Genomic DNA, 20,669 nt, shown 5'->3' on the forward strand with positions numbered 1-20,669 from the left:
TAATGTAATGAGGTCAGCAAGGCCCATCAAAAACTATCCATGTGGGGCAGCTAGGTGGCGCAGTGGATAGAGCACTGGCCCTGGAGTCAGGAGAACCCGAGTTCAAATCCGGCCTCAGACACATAAAACTCACTAGCTGTGTGACTCTGGGCAAGTGACTTAACCCCAATTGCCTTGCAAAAAAAAACCCACCAAACACCCCAAAACTATCCATGTGACTTAATCTGTCCCACTGACAATGGTGTAAGGAAGGAGCTTGCTCGCTGGTCACCGTCCAGCACCAAGGGCAGCTTCTATAGCCTGGGAGTCTGGGGAGGCAAGGTGTAGACATGGTAGGGTTGAACAGCCTATGCAGCTACTGTTGGGTGTCTCAGTTTCAGCTCCCCTGAGGGGCTAATGCCTGGGACAGCCGGGGAGGCCAGTGGGGGAGTTCTAAGCAGTAACAGGTAAAGGAAATGGCTACTTGTGCTGGAGGCAAGCGTGTGACTGGCTACCAGGGGAGGGACCCAACCCCCTAAAGCCCACATCTCACCATGTCACTTCCCCATTCAGTAAACTCTAGTGGCTCCCTATTTATAATCAAATAGAAAACCTTCTGTTTGCCTTTTAAACCCTTCCCCATCTGGTTCCCTCCTACCTCTCCAGCCTGCTTACATCTTCCTCCTCTCCACATACTCTGACACTGGCCTCTTGAATATTCCTTGCCTAAGACTTTATCACCTGATTTGGGCCAGCTGGGAATTCTCTCCTTCCTCATCTCCATGTCTCAGCTAAAATCCCACCTTTGACAAGAAGTCTTTGTCTTTCCCTTTTTAATGCTAGTGCCCTCCTCCTGCTAATTATGTCTACTTGATCCCCCTGTATTTCTTGTAAACTCCTTGAACAGCGACAGGACACCCCCCCCCATCCTCCTTGCTTAGGACAGTGCCTGGCACATGACAGGCACTTAACAAATGCTTATTAATTTCCTATCCTCTAACTAGTTGATTATACACTTCCTAGGGCCCTGGCATGTCCCTTGCTTTGGACACCAATTCTCTGGAAAGCCATGTAGAACTTGTAATGCGTAGGCCAGGCCCTCAAATGTCACCTCTCACTGTTTGATTCCTCAGGCTAGCAGATTAGAGTCATGGTATCACACTGCAGTTTCTCAAAGATGATGTCCATTTTTGGGTCTTCCCCAATGTGCCAACTGATACAAGGCATGATCAAGGAGCATTTAACGAAGGAATGAGAAACAAGTGATCAGAATCTGACCAGTGGCAATGCTGTCCCTGACATCAAGGGCTGCATCACTCCTGGGGTCTTGGGGTTTCTTTCTTACCAGCTGTCAGGATGCCTTTGGTGCTCTGCATTACGCTAGAAGGTCTCACGATTCCTGAAAGTCCTGTACCCAGGAAGAATATTATACACAGATGTTAGTCATCTGAAAAGCTTTAAAGACCAGCATGCTTTTCCATGGGCCCAATAAAATTAGGAAAAGTGATTTCTGTTTTAATGTCACATAGATTTTACATCTGTTAAAGGCTCCCCATTCGATTATCTTTATCAAATATCTGTCAGATGCTTTAGGTGCTGAATGCTAAATAACAAAGCCTGCCCCCAAAACAACAAAAACTCCATAAACCTAAACAGTCCAGTCCTGAAGGCAAAACAGTATTTTCATCCTTTCTTTGACTTGAATGGACAACAGCTATTAAATTACAAATTGGGTCATTAAAAAAAGATTAAAAAAACACAAAAAACCCCATTTGTCCAATGACTTTTACTAATGCTTCAAAAGATACAAATTCAGAGTAGGTCCTCATTTATCTCAGTATATGCTGTGAGAATCTGGCAGTGTTTACTGAGGTAATACTCACACATGTTACAACTCATATGAGATAATGGCAATAGCAGTTACTTGTATCTCAATAACATGAATGAAAATACAATACATCCATTGAAAGTGGGGCATCTTCAGTGTCACGTTTCTTTCCTGGCTTATGAAGTAAAAATTAACATCCTGAGAATGTTTTATTTTACACTGTATATTAGTCTCTTAAGCTAATATGAGACATTAGTCATAGTTTGTGAAATATTTTTAAGGCTTAGGAAGGCCTGAATTCAAATCCTGTCTCTGATACTCACTACTTATGTGACCTGGAGAATCACTTAAACTTCTCTCAGTTTCCATTTCCTCATCTGTAAAATGGGAACAACAGCCCCCACCTCACAGGGTTGTAGTAAGGCTCAAGTGAGACAATATTTGCAAAGAGATTTGTAAGCCTTAAAAAACTTCATAAATCTTAGGTATTATTACAGAGACATTAGGCATTATTATTAGTTCACTGAAGAAAGTCGTGTATCTATCATCATAAAAATGTATCCATTTGCTAGCCCAGGTGACTGCTCCTAGAACACATTAATATAGTTCTTATTTTTAAGTCAATCACATGAAGGCATAAGAAGTTATCTCCCTCCAATTCTTTGCAGAAGTGGGGGGGCCACGAGTGTGGTGGGAAGAAATGTACGTTTGGAAGAACAACCTCCAATTACTGAAGCTTTCTTTCCTTCTTAGAGATCATATCGAAAGGATGCTTCCCTTCTAGATGATCAAGTGAAAATATGACTCATAAGCTGTTTTCTTCTCCAGAGTCAACATTTCCTTGATGACAAGTTAAAAGACCTACCTTGCCGTACCACAGTCCCACAATCAGGATCATGAGCCACTTGTAATAAAGTTTCTTCCACATCTCTGTTTTTCCCTGGAGTGTCCATAAGATAACTTATTTCTTGCTGCAGGGTTTTCGGCAAAGTCATTAGCTGAGTGAATTGGGCTTCTGGGCTTTTATCTATCTGAGTTAATAATAACAACAATAATAATAATGAAAAAGTCAATCAGGGAAGTGTTCTGAAGTCAATCTAGAAGCTATTCTGTCAAACATGCAAACACCACCCCTCAGAATAAGACTCCCAGGTGGAGTGCAGAAATGTAGGGAATTATGGGGACCCTTCAATAAAGCTGTTTTTCCATATTGTTTCAAATCTACAGAAAAAAAAGATACTTTCCTTCCAAAGGCCAGTTTTTGTTCTGTTCTTTAGGTTTAAGGTTAAGACAACTGACATCATGGTTTACTAGGTACCTGACACTTGGAACTGATTATTATTTTCTTAAATACTGTATTTCAGGTAGGGTGGAACCAAGATGGTGAATTAGGGGGAGCCAGCTAGCTAAATTTTCCCAATATTCCCCTCCAAACAACCTAAAATAACACCTCAAATCAAATTTTAGAGTGGTGGAGACAATAAAAAGTTGGAGTGAGATATTTTCCCGGCCTAAGAAAGCTTAACAGGTAGGCAGGAGAAGTCTGTAATACTGGGGTGGAGGTCCGTCTGGAGCCCACACACTTGGTGGTGGTGGTGGCAGCAGCAGCAGCTTGGAGGCTGTCAGCCCAGAGATGATGAGGGGGTCTGACAAGAGCTCAGAGGGAGATTAGAGGGAACCCTTGGCTGCGCTGGGTACAACTCTATTGCGCTTACCCAGTTCTGGGCTGCAGTCCCAGGACGGACAGGAGCACTGGTGGTTGGTCACAAGGGAGCAGTGGCTCTGGTCACAGTTCCAAAGCAAAGAGGAGCGCTAGTGTGTGCAGCTGCAGGGTACTACGTCAAAGACCAGAGCGCAGACCAGGAGTGCAGTGACTATACCCCTCAGCTATCACAAAACTGACTAGATTGTAAGGCTCCTGTAGGGACCACAAATTCCTGGAGCATATGGCCAGTGCCTAACTTATTACCAGAACACTACAGCACCAAGGAATAACTTTGTCATATAAATAGTAGGTGTTTAGTATTTGCCGAATGAATTAATAAAACCGGATTTCTGAAGAGAAATATGACTTCAAAGATAAGAGATCAATAGTCATACTCTAATTTTTAAAAATTATTCATTCTTCCTGAATTTTTTACTTAACTGATTAAACCAGAGTAATAGATATCATCAGAGAAATGCTTGACCAGAAAGACGGATTAGTCATACAGTAAAATGAGGGTCAACTGCTGGAGTCTCTGCCCACCGAGCGCAGGGCCCTGGCAAATCTACCAAACTGGAAAGGCTTCAGATACAGGCCTGATGATAGACTGTGTGTCTCTTGTCCTAGAACCAGCCTAGCTTAGCTCAGAGAAGCTCATCACCTAGAGAGCTGTAGGGTGATGACTTTTTTGGCCACAGCTTCCCTTGAAGACCATCTACTAATGTATGGAGGGAGAGCTCACCCCCATGAAATCCCAGGCCCTCAAGTACAGAAGCATTAATTGGTCATGACATTGGTTCTGAATGGATTCTTTTCAGCAGGGTTCTTTCACCTAGACCAGTGATGGGAGCATATGTTTATATGCACTTGTAAACTCAGAGCGTTAGAGCCAGAAGGGACCTTAAATATCTTAGAGTCCAGGCTCTTCACTTTGCAGCTGGCAAAACTATAGCCCAGAGTGAGAAATAACTTACTTTACCAAGCAGATACCAAGCCTTGGCCGGCTTACCCCACTCAGAATTGTTTGTTAGATCATTCTCTACCCAAGAAGTACACAGAGAGCGAAATAAGGCAGATAAGCATTTTTCAGTGCTTGGATTTTTGTCGTTTGAATGGTTCATATTTAAACTTATTTAAGCATGATTTAATAGTGTGGACTCATTTAAGATGGCTCATTTAGGACGATTTTAATCAGGACTAATATTCTTAAAATAATAGACTCAGCATTCTCTGTATTGCCCACATATATCAATGATACCTTACAGTAGTAAGAAAAATTGAGCAACGCCTCTATCAAACATGTTGGGTGGATCCCCATGGCAAACTTATGGAAGGACATGGATAGGACGGGCAGGCCTGAAGTTGCCATCTCCAGTGTGACATGAGAGATTTATCTAAGTGCTAATTAATAACTGTTTCTTCTCCATATATAGAACAGAACAAAATCACAAATTTAGTAAAGAAATTATAACATGTAAAGGACAAACCACAGTGAAAATTTTCAGTTTTATGCCCTTGCTGAAAATCAACACAGCTCTCTTTATGTGTAACAGTGAAAAACTAGAAAAAAATCCAAGTGTCTAATGATTGTGGGATGGTTAAATAAATCGTGGCATGTTAATAGAGTGGAGTACTACTGTGTTGCAAAAAGGGGCAAATGGGAAGACCATAAAGAGCTATGGAAAACCCTAGACAAAAAGATGTAAAGAAAATTCAGCAGAACACCACCATACACACATTAACCACAACCAAATAACTTTTTAAAACACCATAAAAGCAATGGATCTTCACAAGCAGAAGGATTCTGTAAGAGGAAATCAAACACATGTATTATTATTATTATTATTACTTTCTTCAAATTCATACTACATTGTGGTTTTAAAATCAAATAGAAATAATTTGAATTTTAGAGTCTTATTTGGAGATTTATTCCATATTTGGTTCAATGATTCTTCAATACAGAGAATGCTGAGTCTATTATTTTAAGAATATTAGTCCTGATTAAAATCATCCTAAATGAGCCATCTTAAATGAGTCCACACTATTAAATCATGCTTAAATAAGTTTAAATATGAACCATTCAAATGACAAAAATCCAAGCACTGAAAAATGCTTATCTGCCTTATTTCGCTCTCTGTGTACTTCTTGGGTAGAGAATGATCTAACAAACAATTCTGAGTGGGGTAAGCCGGCCAAGGCTTGGTATCTGCTTGGTAAAGTAAGTTATTTCTCACTCTGGGCTATAGTTTTGCCAGCTGCAAAGTGAAGAGCCTGGACTCTAAGATATTTAAGGTCCCTTCTGGCTCTAACGCTCTGAGTTTACAAGTGCATATAAACATATGCTCCCATCACTGGTCTAGGTGAAAGAACCCTGCTGAAAAGAATCCATTCAGAACCAATGTCATGACCAATTAATGCTTCTGTACTTGAGGGCCTGGGATTTCATGGGGGTGAGCTCTCCCTCCATACATTAGTAGATGGTCTTCAGGGGAAGCTGTGGCCAAAAAAGTCATCACCCTACAGCTCTCTAGGTAATGAGCTTCTCTGAGCTAAGCTAGGCTGGTTCTAGGACAAGAGACACACAGTCTATCATCAGGCCTGTATCTGAAGCCTTTCCAGTTTGGTAGATTTGCCAGGGCCCTGCGCTCGGTGGGCAGAGACTCCAAGAACCCAGAGTCACCTACATATCACAATGAGACAGGACTTTTTTTTTTCCAACCAGGAGGATGGTTACATAATAACTTATTCTTACACATCATGGGCCTATTGCAGATTAGGGTTGGCAGAGGGCTTATGCTCAGTTGGTTAGCCTTCTCATTGGTCAGATGAGGAGGCTAAGATCCAGAGAGATGAAAAGATTTGTCTAAAGTCACATGACAAGTTAGGAGAAGAGCTGGGACTAGTGCCCAGGCTGCCTGACCCCCAGTCCACACGTGCTTTCACCTCTGCTGGGCTCAGTATTCAGTGACATTAACCTGAGAACTGTTTTACTCAATGGGAATGAGTAGAGAGATTCAGGAACCAGGACAGTTGGTCCACGGAGCCTGAGGGTTCGCCCTTTACTTGGGCCTAATGTATTAATTCTCCTCAGGAATTCTCCTCTTTGGTACATCTGTGATCTCATTGGCACAGGCAGTACTCCCTCTAACAGTACATATGGCAACCTAGTCACATCTTCTCATCTTGAAACATAAAGAACTGATGGAAAGTAACTAATACCACTCCTTTCTTTTGAAGAAGACAATGTATTATAGTTTACCTAGCAACAGTGTTTAGGAATCATCACATTCTGCTTTAAAGAACTGAGTTTTGTTTGTAAATGCTTTTGTAACTTAGAAACATGTAAGTATTTTTTAAAAATATGGTGGTATAACACACTTCACATCCTGATCATTAGCAGCAAACCCAAATAGCATTTATATAGCACTTTCAAGCTTGCAAAGCAATTCACAAATACCTCATTTCATCCTCACAACAACCCTGTAAGGTGGGCACTGTTATCTGGATTCTGTATTTAAAAACCATCTGTAGTCACTAATCTCATTACCATAACCTTGGTTACTAATGCTTTGGTTATCTTGACTACTCAAATTCCCAAGTTTTACTTGAATCCATGAATTGCACTGCCACAATAACATCTATGAATGTAAGTGGATATTGCTTAACTTGCATGCACTACGCTGAGAGAGACTGACCATCAAATAACTGCGAGCCATTTTTAATGGACATATTTAAAGACTGATTCTCAACTAACAGAAACCAAGTGATCCATCCGCAATGGGATCAATTTCAACCCATTTCCAAGGTTCCCTCCACTGCCTGCAGGTGACGTGGAGAGCAAAGGAGGCAGAGTTGGGTAGATGCTCATCTTCCATTACAACTTCTGCCTTTAAAGAAGCCCCTCGTGTATCCAAGAATTTTCTGAGAAATGCTGGTCTAGGCTAATTTCCAAATGCAATGAAGGGTGGTTCTTTATAGCATCCCTGATGGATGGACATAAATCTCTGAATACATCTAATGAGGGAGTTCACTAGCTAAGAAGAAGTCCATTCTCTTTCTAAAAAAATATATTTAATGATTATATTACAATCTGTAACAGTGCTAGGAGTACCACACCAATGACACCACAGATCCATCTGAATATGCTGTCACATGATGAAAAACGCTATCTAATACTTCCCGAGAAAGAACTGATGAACTCTGAGTGCAGACTGAAGCAGACTTTCTTCACTTACTTTATGATTCTTGCCTTTTTTTTTTTGCAGCATGTCTACTACAGAAATGTTCTGCATGACTTCACATGTATCACAGGTATCATACTGCTTGCCTTCTCAAGCTCTGCCAAGTCCTACCAAGCTGGAGAGACTCATCACCAGGCTGGGTAAAGGTGACACATTTTTGGGCCGCAGGAAATCCTGAAGGCCAGCTACTATGTCAAAGAGAGGCTGTGCTCTGCACATGTGGGAGGAATACCCAGACTGAAGTACAAACACACTACCTCTAGTCGGCCTTGATTTTCCTTGTATAACACCTGGGGGTTCTTGAAGAGTATCTGACCATACAGCTCACGAAAATGAGGAATATTGGGCTTCACAATGTTGACCACCTTCGCCTTCTCCTCTCCCAACAGCATCCGAAAGTCACCTAGGCAGAACAAAAGGAAAAAGCCCTTGATGAGAACCCACAAAGCAAAAACCCAAGGCTACAACACATAAATGGGCGTTCATCTTCATGTCCACTCGGAGGCTTCTCTACCAAAATAATTCCTTCTTTCTCTGGCTGAAAAACGGTCAAAGTACAAGGAGGATGAAGATTAGAAGGGGCTAGCTGTGTGACCCTGGGCAAGTCACTTAACTCTGTTGCCTCAGGGGGAAAAAAGACTAGAAGGAGAAGAGAAGATGCAGTGAATGACTGTGCCCCCAACCCAAACTCTGAAATCAATGGCCCAATCAACAATACTGAATTCTAAGCGCTCTTCTTCTTCTCCTTTCCCCTTCAGTCTACAAAACAAAACCACAAAGTTTTCACAAAGAAAAGATCTCAGACTTCATAGGTCGTACTTTTTTTAAAGCAACATGTAAAACTAAAATAACTAATGTCCCAGAAGAGTGAATGAAGGCAGCGGTAGGAAGACATTTTATAGAACTGGAATCATTTTCTCTAAACTGCTGCTGGGCAAAAAAGCTTACAGATATGTGGCTCAGCTACCAACAGATGTCATTAAGAAAGCATGGCTTAATTACTGGTCTTCTCTGAATCAAATAAATGAAGAAGCCTACAGACAGTGTTGACCATCAGTAAACATCAGACGCAGCTTTTCATTTCCAGAGACCCACAGGCAACCAAAGGTAGTATCACAGAAATACTGCAAACTGGTGTTTATGCTTCAATTGTACTGTTACCTCCCATTATTCACACTAGGGAAACCCCCGACTACAAGACACTGGGCAATGTAAAAGCCCAATCACATGCGATTTGGGAATGCACCCAAGACAGATGCTCAGCAGCAACCACACGCACATTCGGAGATATTCCTGGTTAGCTCACCTTGTGACTCTGCCTTGGGTGGGAACACGAAAGTCAGTGTCTTTCATTATCACAACAGATAAGCAACGAGTGGCTAGTTTTTCTGAGTTTATTTTTTTATGTTCCAATAATTTTACTACATCTCTATCACTCAAAACTGAAACACTTCAGGAAAACATAAGCTAGTGTGGCAAACTAATTCTCATCTGGACAAAGCCAATGTAAGCCAGGGTTTCTAGCAAAGCTTGAAGCATTGCCTCATCTTACTTAAAACATTCCTACTGCTCTAGAGAGGACATCAAGTGTGGGAAGGATTCGGGAAAGAAATGGTTGATGCGAATATCAACATGGTCTAGAATCTGTTTTTCTTTCCCTTCCTCATGGGTGTGGGAATGCAAAAAACTAAAAGGTCTTTTTGTGGGGAAGGGCTTTCACCTGTATCAGGTCTAGAGCGAATGAATTCCTGCTGATTTACTGAGTCTGCTTGGCAAAGTACTCTTCTACCATACCCTAAAAATGACAAATTAACAAGTAACGCTGGAAAAAAAAAGGGCTTCATTTGGGAGCTTAGCAAAGGCTCAGCTTTGCCAAAAAAGACAAATTTACTAAGAAATACCCTTTAAAACAGATGCTCAGTTCAGAATAAGTCAATTAACGGCAGCATCTGAAGTGTCAAATAGGATGATGAGACAGAAGGAGGCAGCACACAGTGGATGAGCGCTGGGTTTGAGTTAGGAGACCTGAGCTCAAAGCTCTGCCTTATGGTCTGGGGCAATCCACTTTAACTCTCTGGGCCTTGTTCCTCCAAAGTATCTTAGAGTTCTAGGTCTATGAGTCTAGAAAACAAACTGTCATCAAGGTGAAAAGCAAAGTGTTTCTCTCAGAGATGTGGACATGTGTGCACACTGGATGTGCCCTCTCACAGGCACAGAACTGACAGCTTCCTGTTTTGTCTCATTCCTAGAAAAAGCTTAGAATCTGCCACCAGAATAAGTCTGTTCTCTAATCTGACATGAAAGCCATTCCTGGTCGACCTTAAGGTTCCATACAATAGCAGCAGTGATGACAGTCCTGGTCAAATTCATGTGGCCACCCTGATTTCGGGCCATCTAATCTGACCCAGGTTTCTGTCTTTAACACTATCAATGTCACTGTGTTCTAAGATAGCTTTTTTTCTTTTTTTTTAGCCTAGAAAGATAGAAGTTACATAAGACATCAGTGCTTCTGGATTCTGGGAGACGCCAGAAGCAACAGAAAACATGCAACTGTGGTTCATCTGCCTGCCCCACATGAATTCAGACTGGGCTTATTGAAACCGAGGAAGGAAAGCATGAGAGGTGGACACCTATATGTGCTGTTGTGGGGCACATCACAGAAAGCTGCCCCCCAGGGCATCTGTCCTCAGGGAGCTTATTCTCTGGAGGGAGAGATCACCCAGGACTGTGGCATTTAGAGCTGAAAGGGCCCTTGGACATCATCACGTGCAGCCATCTCATTTTACTGATGAGGAATATGTGCTAATGAATGAAACTGTGAGCAACAGCTCTAATTATGATGAGTCAGGATAATTAGCAGCTAACCTGTACGGGGTACACATTCTATGTGCTTGAAGAGAAATGAAAAAGAATGGGGTCTAACTGAACCCAAGGCCATCTGGAAGGCTTCACTTAGGAGGAGTCTGAATGGCCCTTAAAGGGTATACAGGTAAGCAGGTGGAAGCAAAAGAGGTTCTCTAGAATGGAGGGCCCCAGGATTCGGAGCTAGGAGGGACATTATCCATCCTCCTGGGTCCAAATCTCAGAGAAAGGAAGTCTTCCCAACCCTCACTCCTTTAAAGACCGTTAGTGGCTCCCTCCTGCCTTGGGGCTAAAATACAAGACCTGCCACCTGCTCTTCAGACTTATTCTGTATTACCCCTCTTTTTGTCCCCCTTTTCCAATTAAACAGGCCTACTAGCTGCATAACATTCTGCCTCCTGCCTTGCTGCTTGGGTGGTGGGCCCCCTACAATGAGAATTTACTACCTTTTCAGCTCTATCTCACAGAATCCTGAACCTCTTTTAAAGTCAAGCTCAGGTACCACTTCCTACATGAGGCTGGTTCCTGATCTCCTCCTGAAATTACCTTGTATATATTTATTTAAGACCAGGTTTCCTGATTCTAAAGCTAAAGACCACCCAACCATATCACACTGTAACTGGGCTGGGGGGGGGGAGAAGAACAAACATTTATTTATATAGCTCCTACTATGTGCTAAGCACTTGACAAATAATCAAAGGATTATCTGACTCTCACAATAATCCTAGGAGGTAGGTGCTGTTATTGTCACCCTCATTTTACAGTTAAGGAAACTGAGGCAAAAGCTAAAAGACTTGTCTAAGGTCACAGAGCTTAGTGTCTGAGGCTAGATTTAAACTCAGATCTTTCTGCCTCCAGGCCCACTGCTCTACTCACTGTATCATCTCGGTGGCCTCCAAATCAAGAGAAAGGTATGCAGGCAGAATGTGTGTAAGGGAGAGTAAGAAAACCACAAGAACCAAGGGGATGTATTGGAATAATGGGAAATAAGGTTGGAAGAGGCATGGTCCCTGATGGTGTGTATGCACTGACAGGAGTGAAAGGCAGACGCAGTAGCACGTGGGAGAAGAAGGGTGGTGAGGCCACAAGCCTCTGCTGCGATCAGGCCTCACGCCTGACCTAGGCCTCAGAGGCTGCCGCAGCCCAGGGTTGGGGAGGCACCTGAAAAGCTGAGACAGCTCCACCAAGTCCAGGCCTCGCTCACCTGCCTGGCAGCGAGCACACACTAACCGGAGTAGGAGAGGCCGGCGATCTGCACAAAGAGGTCTTCCTCGGAGAAGCTTTCTGGGAGCATGAGAAAAGCAGCTGTGACGGCACTCTCCAGGTTTGATTCCAGGGCTGCCCGGAGCACAGTGTCCTCCTTCAAACTCAAGATTCTCACCTGAGGGTGGACAAGGGCACAAGGGCTGGTGACGTGGTCTGCGTCTCTCCTTTCTCCTCCCCCTCTCGCTCCTTTCTTCAGGACCCAGAAGCTTGTTTCTTTCTTCCCTGAACTGTGCCTCTCCCACCCCACCCCCTTCACTGGCTGTACTTCTACACCAACCAGTGTGAGAGCAGAAGTTCAGAAGAAACTGCAGACAATTAGGACAGCTGTAAAGTAATATGAAGAATGCATTACATATTTTATAAAAAGCAAGCAGTGTGGGGCAGCTGGGTGGCAAAATGGATCGAGCACTTGGAATCAGGAGGATCTGAGTTCAAATCTGGCTGGACACTTGGCACTTACTAGCTATGAGACCCTGGGCAAGTCACAAGACCCTGATTGCCTCAAAAAACAAAACAAAACAAAAAATCAAGTAGTACGAAACGGATATACAGGAAATCCTCTTTTTATCTTCTGCTATGTGCATGGGAATGTTCTTTTTTTGGTGTTTACATTCAAAATAAAATTTTAAAAGAGCAGTGAGATATAACCAGCATGACATCCTTCAAGTTACATCCTCAAACAAGCAGTGTAGGATTGGCCAAAGTTCTGAATTTACAAAACAGTAGGTCGTACCACAGAGGAGAGAGAACACTTGGACAGAAGTCAGACTGAAACACAAATTGTGCCCCCCCCCCGCTTCCTAGCTGTGTGATTATGGATAAGTCACTAACCTTGGTTTGTTTCAGTTTCCTCATCTGTAAAATAGGGATCATAACAGCACCAACCGCCTTGGACTGTTGAGAGGACCCAATGAGGTAATATTTGTAAAGTGCTTTGCAAACCTTAAAGTGCTATGTAAATGCTACCTATCATTATTCTCGTTTTGGTTTGTTTTTGCTTTTTGGTGAGGCAATCGGAGTTAAGTGACTTGCCCAGGGTCACACAGCTAGTAAGCATCAAGTATCTGAGGCCAGATTTGAACTCAGGTCCTCCTGATTCCAGGGCTGGTGCTCTGTCCATTGTACCACCTAGTTGCCCCAAGCTATTATATTCTCAAAAACCCTCACCTGATCCTTCCGATCCTGCTAACCATCATTCTATTTCTCTTCTTCCCTTTGTAGCTACACTTGAAAAGGCCACCTACAACAGATGCCTCCGCTTTCACTCCTCTTTCTTCCTAACCCCTCACCATCTGGCTTCTGATCCAGTCACTCTCCCGTAGCTGCTTTCTCCAAACTTACCAGTGATCTCTTAGTTGCCCAATCTAAGGGCCTCTTCTCAATCCTCATTCTCCCTGACCTCTCTGCCTTTGACACTGTCGATCACTCTCCCCTCCCTGACACTCTCTTCTCTCTAGATTTTCTAGACACCCTCTCCTGGTTCTCCTCCTGCCTATCTGGCTCCTCCTTGGTCTCCTTTGCTGGATCCTCTTCCAGATCATGCTCTTCACCCGTAGGTGGCCCTCAGGATTCTGTCCTGGGGTCCCCTTCTCTTGCCCTCTATACTGCTGACCTTGGTGATTTCATTGGCTCTAGTGGATTTAATTATCAACTGTATGCTAATGATTCCCAGATCTACTTACCTTGCCTGCCCCATCTTCTGCTGACCTCCAATCTCGAATCTCCAACTGCCTTTCAGACATATCAACCTGGATGTCCAATATCCTAAACTCAACATGTCCAAAAGTTAAACTCATTATCTTCCCCCTAAACCCTCTACCCCTCCTATCTTCCCTGTTATTATAGTGGGCAACACCATCATCCCAGTCCTTTGGGCTCACAACCTAGGAGTGATTCTGGATTCCTCACAATCTCTCACTCTCCATATCTAAGCTGTTGCCAAGCCCTGTCGATTTCACCTTTGCAACATCTCTCCAAAAAGCCCCCTTCTCTCCTCTGACACCTCCCTCTCCCTTATGCAGGCCCTCCTCACCCTGCACCCAGATTACTGCTATAGCCTGCTGGTGGGTCTTCCTACCTCAAGTTTACACACTCCAATCCTTCCTCTACTTAGCCACCAAAGTGATCTTCCCAAAATGCATGTCTCACCCTGTCACCTTCCTACTCAATAAACTCCAGTGACTCCCTATTGCCTGCAGGTGCAAATACATAATGCTCTGTTTGGCATTCAAAGCCCTTCATAACCTAGCCTCCACCTACCTTTCCACTCTTCTCACGCCTTACTCCCCCAACATGTACTCTTCCATTCAACAACATTAGCCTCTTGGCTATTCCCCAAATGACACCCCATCTCTGGGCTCCAGGAATTCTCTCTGGCTGACTCCTGTGCCTGAAATGCTCTTCCTTCTTCTCCACTCCCATTACTGATCTCCCAGGCTTCCTTTGAGTCCCAATAAAATCCCACCTTCTACAGGAAGCCTTCTCCAACCTCTCTTCATTCCAGTGCCCTCCCTCTGTTAACTGTTTCCTTTTTATCCTGTATAAAGCTTACTTTGAATAGACTTGTCTGCACGTTGTCTCCCCTGTTAAGAATGTACCCTCCTTGAGGGCAGGGACTATCTTTTTTTTTTTTTAATTTTCACATTAGTTGGAAAATTGGCAAGAAGAATTAGAACCAATAGGAGGAACCACAAGAAAGAAACAAAACAAAACAGAAGAAAAAAATGGGTAAATAATATGCTTCGATCTGCATTCAAACTCCATAGTTCTTTCTCTGGATGTGAACAGCATTTTCCATCATGAGACTTTTGGAGGTGTCTTAGCTCCTTGCATTGCTGAGAAGAGCCAAGTCTATCAAAAGTCAGTCATCGCACAATGTGGCTATTACTGTGTACAACATTCTCTGGTTCTGCTCCCTTCACTCAGCATCAGTCCATTCAAGTCTTTCTAGGTTTTTCTGAAAGGACTGTCTTTTGTATGCCCAGAATTTAGCACACTGCCTGGCACAGAGCAGGCACTTAATAAATGTGCCTCAATGAATTATTTTTGAAAAACAAAACAAAAAAACCCTTTCATTTTGAAGCTAGACCCTGCCATTCCTACAGTAAAGAAGAATCAAATTAATTAAGATGACCAAGATTGTGATTAGATGTCAAATTCCCCCATCCAAGGCCAACAGGAGATCGATCCTGTCATAAGACAACATCCTAACAATAATGCTAATGAAAATGATTTTAATTTTTCAATAATGAAAAAGAAGAAAATATAAGGTACCTCATATCAAAGACTGACATGGAAAACAGATAGACACAATTTAAGAATCATTGGACTACCTGAAAGCCATGATCAAAAAAAAAAAAAGAAAAGAACTCAGATGTAGTTCAAGAAATCATAAAAGAAAACTGATCAGGATCTCTTAGGGGAGGGCGGGGGGGAAGTAGCAACAGAAAGAATCCCCTAATCACCTACCTGAAAGAAATCACAAAACAAAACTCCCAGGAAAGTTATAGCCAAAATTCAGAGCTTCCAGGCCAGATAAGAAATACTACAAACAGCTAGAATGAGTTAAACACTGAGGAGCTAGTCAGGATCACACAGATTTAGCAGCTACCATTAAAAAAAAGAAGTGGTGACCCTGGAAGAAGATATTCCAAAAGGCAAAAAGACAGGTTTGCACCAAGAATAACTTACTTGGCAAAAGTGAAGATAATCCTACAGGGAAATATGGACCTTTAAAATAGAATACTTCTAAACCTTTCTGATAAAAAGATCAGAGCTGAGTAGAAACTCTGAAATGCAAATAAAGGAGTTCAGGAAAAATAGTCAAAAATGTCTGAGCAATTAGAAAGGACTACACAAGGATGGAGTGTTTGTACTTTAATGAAGAAGCAGTGACAAGTGTCAGCTCAGAACCCCACTGTCAACAAGGGTTAAAGAGGAAGTTCAAGGAAACAAAAGGCTTTCGAGGAGGAAAGAATCCACTAGTCAAGGAAGGAAGGGGCTCAGGGTGGAGAGGGTAGGACTTACAGGCTCATACAAATGGGCATAAAAGTAAAAGGCTACATAAATAAGGAGGAAGGGGTGGCCTAGCTCACTTTTATTTGAACTTGTCATAGGAGGACAGAAAACACAGATACAAAGTTTAGTATAAAAATATATAGAATTTTTTTAAAAGAAAAAAATTGTTTTACAATAATAAACTACTGCTAGGTGGCAGACTGGATAAAGCACTGGATCCGGAGTCAGAAGTTCTGAGTTCCAATAGTGCCTCAAATAACAACCGTGTGACCCTGAGCAAGTAACTTAACTTCAGTTTCCTCACAGTATGAAATGAAAATAGTAACAGTACCTACCTCCTAAAGTTGTGAGGATGTTTGTAGAGTGCTTTATAAACCTTAAAGAGTTAGACAGTTGAAATGCTAGCTATTATTGTTATTATATTACCTTGCCCTTTCCTTGTGCCTTTCCTGTAATTTGGGACCTGGGATTTCACTGACATAGATACTCCCTTCACTGACTCAAATAAGAATCCTCTCAATATCTTAGTAAACAGATTGCAGGAGTTAGTGTGTTTGAAAAAATTCAACTTAGACTGGAGGATGACCTTCTAATGATGAACTTCTCTGAACTTTAACTAGACTGAGCCTCTGAGTTCTTTGCCGGGCTCATATTTAAAGCTTTCTCAGCTTGGTGGGGCCTGCCAGAACTTGTATTTTCCTGGCAAAAATTTTGTCACCTCCAGGCCACAATGAGACAATCTTAAAAGATACTTATGCAATTACCAGGATTTAAAAGCAACCACTTAACAAATAGCAAAACCAAGTAATAGACTCAAAGTGCCATTTGCCTAAGGACATATGAATCAGTTGGAAAAGTCAGGATAACAGCCTGCGTTTCCAAATCAGGTTCAGGCTCACAGAGTTAGAGCTGGCAGGCTGCTTGGAAGTGGATTCTAACCTTAAATTTTACCTTACAGATGAGTACCCTATACTCAAACAGAGTGCTGGGGAGGCTGGCTCTAAGCCAGACAACTGGGAAGAGTAGGCAGGCACCAGAAGTCAGGCTCCCGATTTATAACCCTGTTAACTTCCTACGACATCATGCTGCCTCCCTTGGTTTCTCTTTTGCCTTATTCCTTCACAAACTCAATGACACTAAGATATTTAATTTGTTAACATTAGATAAACAAAACAAGGTAGTACTTTTGGGGAGAGATTTTTGTTGTTGTTGTTGATGTTTAACATTGCTGAACAAATACCAGTTTATTCTATAAGTTTTCTTTTGAATTAGGGATAATCACAAATTTTTTTTAAAGGTTAAGATTGTGAAAAATAAAGCATCTGTACTTACAGAGCCAAATTTAGATCACTCTGCCATTGTGTGCATCTAATTTTTCAATGTCGGGTGAAATGGGAACTTGGCTTACCAACACTGCCGTGGGGTGTTCAGAGTGAAAAGCCAGTGACCTCCTGAGGCACTGTCCAAGAGGCCTAGGAAAAACCCCAGTTCTCCTATTTGTGAATAGCTGTTTGTATCTCATTAGAGATGTCCTGACCTGAACTGCCTGGGGAACACAGAACGTCTCTGAGGGAGGGTGAGACTACTCTACTTGGGGGTATTTAAAAAAGTGAACTAAGAGATGGGTGTGCACGTCTTAGCACAGGAAAAGGGAAAAGCCACACTTGGTTTCCTCTTCAACCTCGTTACGTGAACGGCTTGGCTCAAAGAGCAACAATGCTTTAGCCATCAAGACCACTAAAGCCCAAGCCCAAGCGAGTGTCCAATTCCTAACCACTAAGTAAACAGCTTCACTGCTCAGGACTTTTCCATTTAGACCAAGAGCAAAACTGCTTAAGATTCTAATTGAAGGACAAAAGCTTTACTAAGGGAGGATTTTAGGACTAGATGGGATCTCAGAGACCATCTACAAGACTGAGGAAGAGACAGAAGAAGTAACAGTCAAGGTCCCATTGCTGGTGGGACAGAATCTCGACCTGAAGTCCTGGTCTCTTTACTCCCCACCTCTTACCACTCTTGGGGACGATGCTCTTTGTACTTATTACTGAGATTTTTCTACCTAAATAGGGAAAGTCACAAAAGCTACATATTATCAGGTAAAAGAAGGAAAATATAACTCATTAGATACCCAGTTGAATGAACGAATTTAACTGGACTGGCATCTTAAATGGGAATGTCCCTTTACAATCTCTGGATCTTAGAATGATAATTAGACTAGCCTTACAATCTCTGGATCTTAGAATGATAATTAGACTAGCCGACTTCCAAAGTCTTCCTGGAGCTCAAAAATTTTGATTCTATGAAATATCTAGCACTTGAACAAGTCATTTCAGCAGAATATGTCAAAAACAGTTATTTTGGGGGAAAAAAATTTCCCATTATAGAAAAAAAAACAACCCACACATCTCCCAAAATTAAAAAACCAGACAAATTAGGTGATGATTCTTCACATTAGTGAAGGATTGATTTACAAAAAGATTCAACACATTTTTTTGAACATTTAAATTTGTTTATATTTTTTTCTTGACAAAAAGGACAGCAGGCTGAGAAATTTCAGGCTAGTATAAGGAACCCTTGCCAAAAGAAGACCAAACGAAAGCAAAAATAAACCATCTCTGAAATTAGAGTCAAAGGGCAAAATGTGTTTTAAGCAACAAAATCCAATTCAAACCTCGCTTTTCTAAAACACTAGATTCTGTTCAACCAGATGCTTCCAGACACGCCTTTTTGTCTTACATTTCCAAAGCTCCCAAGCCTCCTATCTGTTCAACAAGCTCTAAGGCAAGAATCTAAGACAGCAGAATCATTTGAGCCAAAATAGCTGAATTCAGTCTCTTTCCCCTCACAAAGAACTGCGAACAAGCCTGTCCTCGGAGTCCTTTCACCACCAGCCATGCTCTCCGCAGGTCTAGGTTCCATTGTGGGGAGGTCACCAGCCGGCTCAAGCTCCATGTGCTGCCACCTAGGGGCAGGACTCATATTCAGAGACTCAGCCATTTTCCTGACTCCTGGGGATTGCTCACAATCATTTTCTTCTTTGTAAAGGGATGAATTCGGTTCTAACAACTGAGGAATACTTACTTTTACACTTCATTTTTATTAACACAAGCTGGCTTCTTCTACTTGTCTGGATTTATGTTTTTACTGTACGTGTCAAAGGGCCCATAACAGGAAGATGTCTGTTATCTTCCACAATACTAGGAAACTGAGCTTAGCCGTGGAGTCAGTCCCACACGCAGCTTTAGGCTGAATCTGCAGGATGTATTGTCAATGCTCAGACCCCCTCTTGGATGGTTCCTGTGTTCTGAGTGGAGAGAAGCACAGGCCAGACTGGATCACGGAAGATATCCAGGACACAAGAGATAGCAAATGAGCTCGTGCCTACACTCTGGGGGCACCACATCACAAAGGGAGACAGGAGCGAAAGACCCAGGTCAGTCACTGGAGCTGACACGCAGTAAATTCTCAGTCTTCCCCACCTCCTACGCACCGGGAGTCTCCCAAAGGACAGGCCAGTGAGGCCACAAGGCAGCTGCTCTACCAGCAGTCGTGAGGTTGGCTGAACTATCTCCTTCCTCCTTTTACACCAGGTGAGGCTCCCCTCCAGTCATGGCCATGCTTTTCATCTAGTCCTTTCTGCACTTTACATGTTATTGAACCTAAATGAAAGAAAGCTCCATTGACACAGATGCTAAGTTATGGGGCAAATCTGCCGATTTCCCTGAGACACAGGTGGAACATTTCCATGGAACACACCGAGCAGACATGGGACTATAGCAGCATCCCCGTCAGGCTCTCTACCCACTCCCATTTTCACAAGCTCCATGTTCTCTCCTTTGCCCTTAACACACCCTATGGCTTTTATCACATTTCTCTGTTTACCTGCCACTGTACCCTACAACCAATCCAATCCAACAAGCAGTTACCAAGTGCCTACTATGTCCTGGCTGGAGCTTGCTCCTGAGGCCATGAAGACAAAAACAAAATGATCCCAGGAGGGGGATACAACAGCTTCTCTGGCAAATAAGTTCGGGGGGGAGGGGGGAAGAGGGGGAAGAAATGCAGAGTCTTTAGGCAGAAGTGGGTATATAAACTCTCTAAGGGCAGGGAGTTTTCCTCTGTCTCTCATCTCCAGAAATCAGCAGTGCCTGGCATACAGTTGGTGCTTAATAAATGTTCCATGAATTGGTTGTTGCAGTGATTACAAAGCCCACCTTTCTCAACAAATAAACAGAGAGCAAAGTACTGAAAATGTAATAACAAAGCTGGGTGGGCCACCTGGATCCCTGGAACTCATCTCTAAGTTTTACAATCAGTGATATTTTCTGGAGAAAGCAGTTTAGTCACTCACCGGCTTTTGTAGACGTCCAGCAACGTATAAGGTATTCCAAGTGAGCAGATCGTTAATTAGGGTTTCAGTACTAATAACCCCATATTTGATAAGCTGTGGGAGAAAAAAGAGCAACACACACCATTAGCCCGTTCAAAGACAAACTGCATGAGTTGAATCCATGGTAGTTTCCCTGGACCCTCAAAGTGCCTTGTCCAGATAAGCCCCTGACCACACTTCAAGTCATCTCCATGCAGAAGGGGCGGCAGTGAAATGACCAGCCCCAGGAAGTGTTTGCTGGTTTTTACTTAGAACCTGGGGGTGGCCTAGTCCAACCTCAAATCATTGGACTTTTTAGAGTGGTGGGCATGGAAGCCCAAGGAGATTCAAGGACTTTCCTAAGGTCACAGAGTTAGATCTAGAACCCAGGACTCCTAGCTT

At 42.7% G+C, this 20,669-nt stretch overlaps 1 protein-coding gene across 4 annotated transcripts in view; it reads right to left on the minus strand.

Moving 5' to 3' along the window:
* TAMM41 (TAM41 mitochondrial translocator assembly and maintenance homolog) overlaps nt 1-20,669 on the minus strand; it is a 36,001-nt gene that overhangs the window by 8,672 nt on the left and 6,660 nt on the right. Inside the window, exons 3-8 of one of the 4 annotated variants that reach the window (XM_078152207.1) lie at nt 20,250-20,342; nt 13,564-13,629; nt 11,846-11,996; nt 8,011-8,156; nt 2,673-2,838; nt 1,325-1,387 (exon numbers count right to left, since the gene is read on the minus strand). In XM_078152207.1, coding sequence (XP_078008333.1) covers nt 1,325-1,387; nt 2,673-2,838; nt 8,011-8,156; nt 11,846-11,996; nt 13,564-13,629; nt 20,250-20,342 — 685 coding nt within the window. Of the gene's footprint in view, nt 1-1,324; nt 1,388-2,672; nt 2,839-8,010; nt 8,157-11,845; nt 11,997-13,563; nt 13,646-18,979; nt 19,381-20,249; nt 20,343-20,669 lie in introns of those variants that run through there. The other 3 variants (XM_078152208.1, XM_020981068.2, XM_020981069.2) reach the window with 3 other exon arrangements.

Source organism: Phascolarctos cinereus, unplaced genomic scaffold (assembly GCF_003287225.1).
Source record: "Phascolarctos cinereus isolate Bilbo 61053 unplaced genomic scaffold, phaCin_HiC Scaffold_4;HRSCAF=312, whole genome shotgun sequence".
NCBI classification, from domain to species: domain Eukaryota; kingdom Metazoa; phylum Chordata; class Mammalia; order Diprotodontia; family Phascolarctidae; genus Phascolarctos; species Phascolarctos cinereus.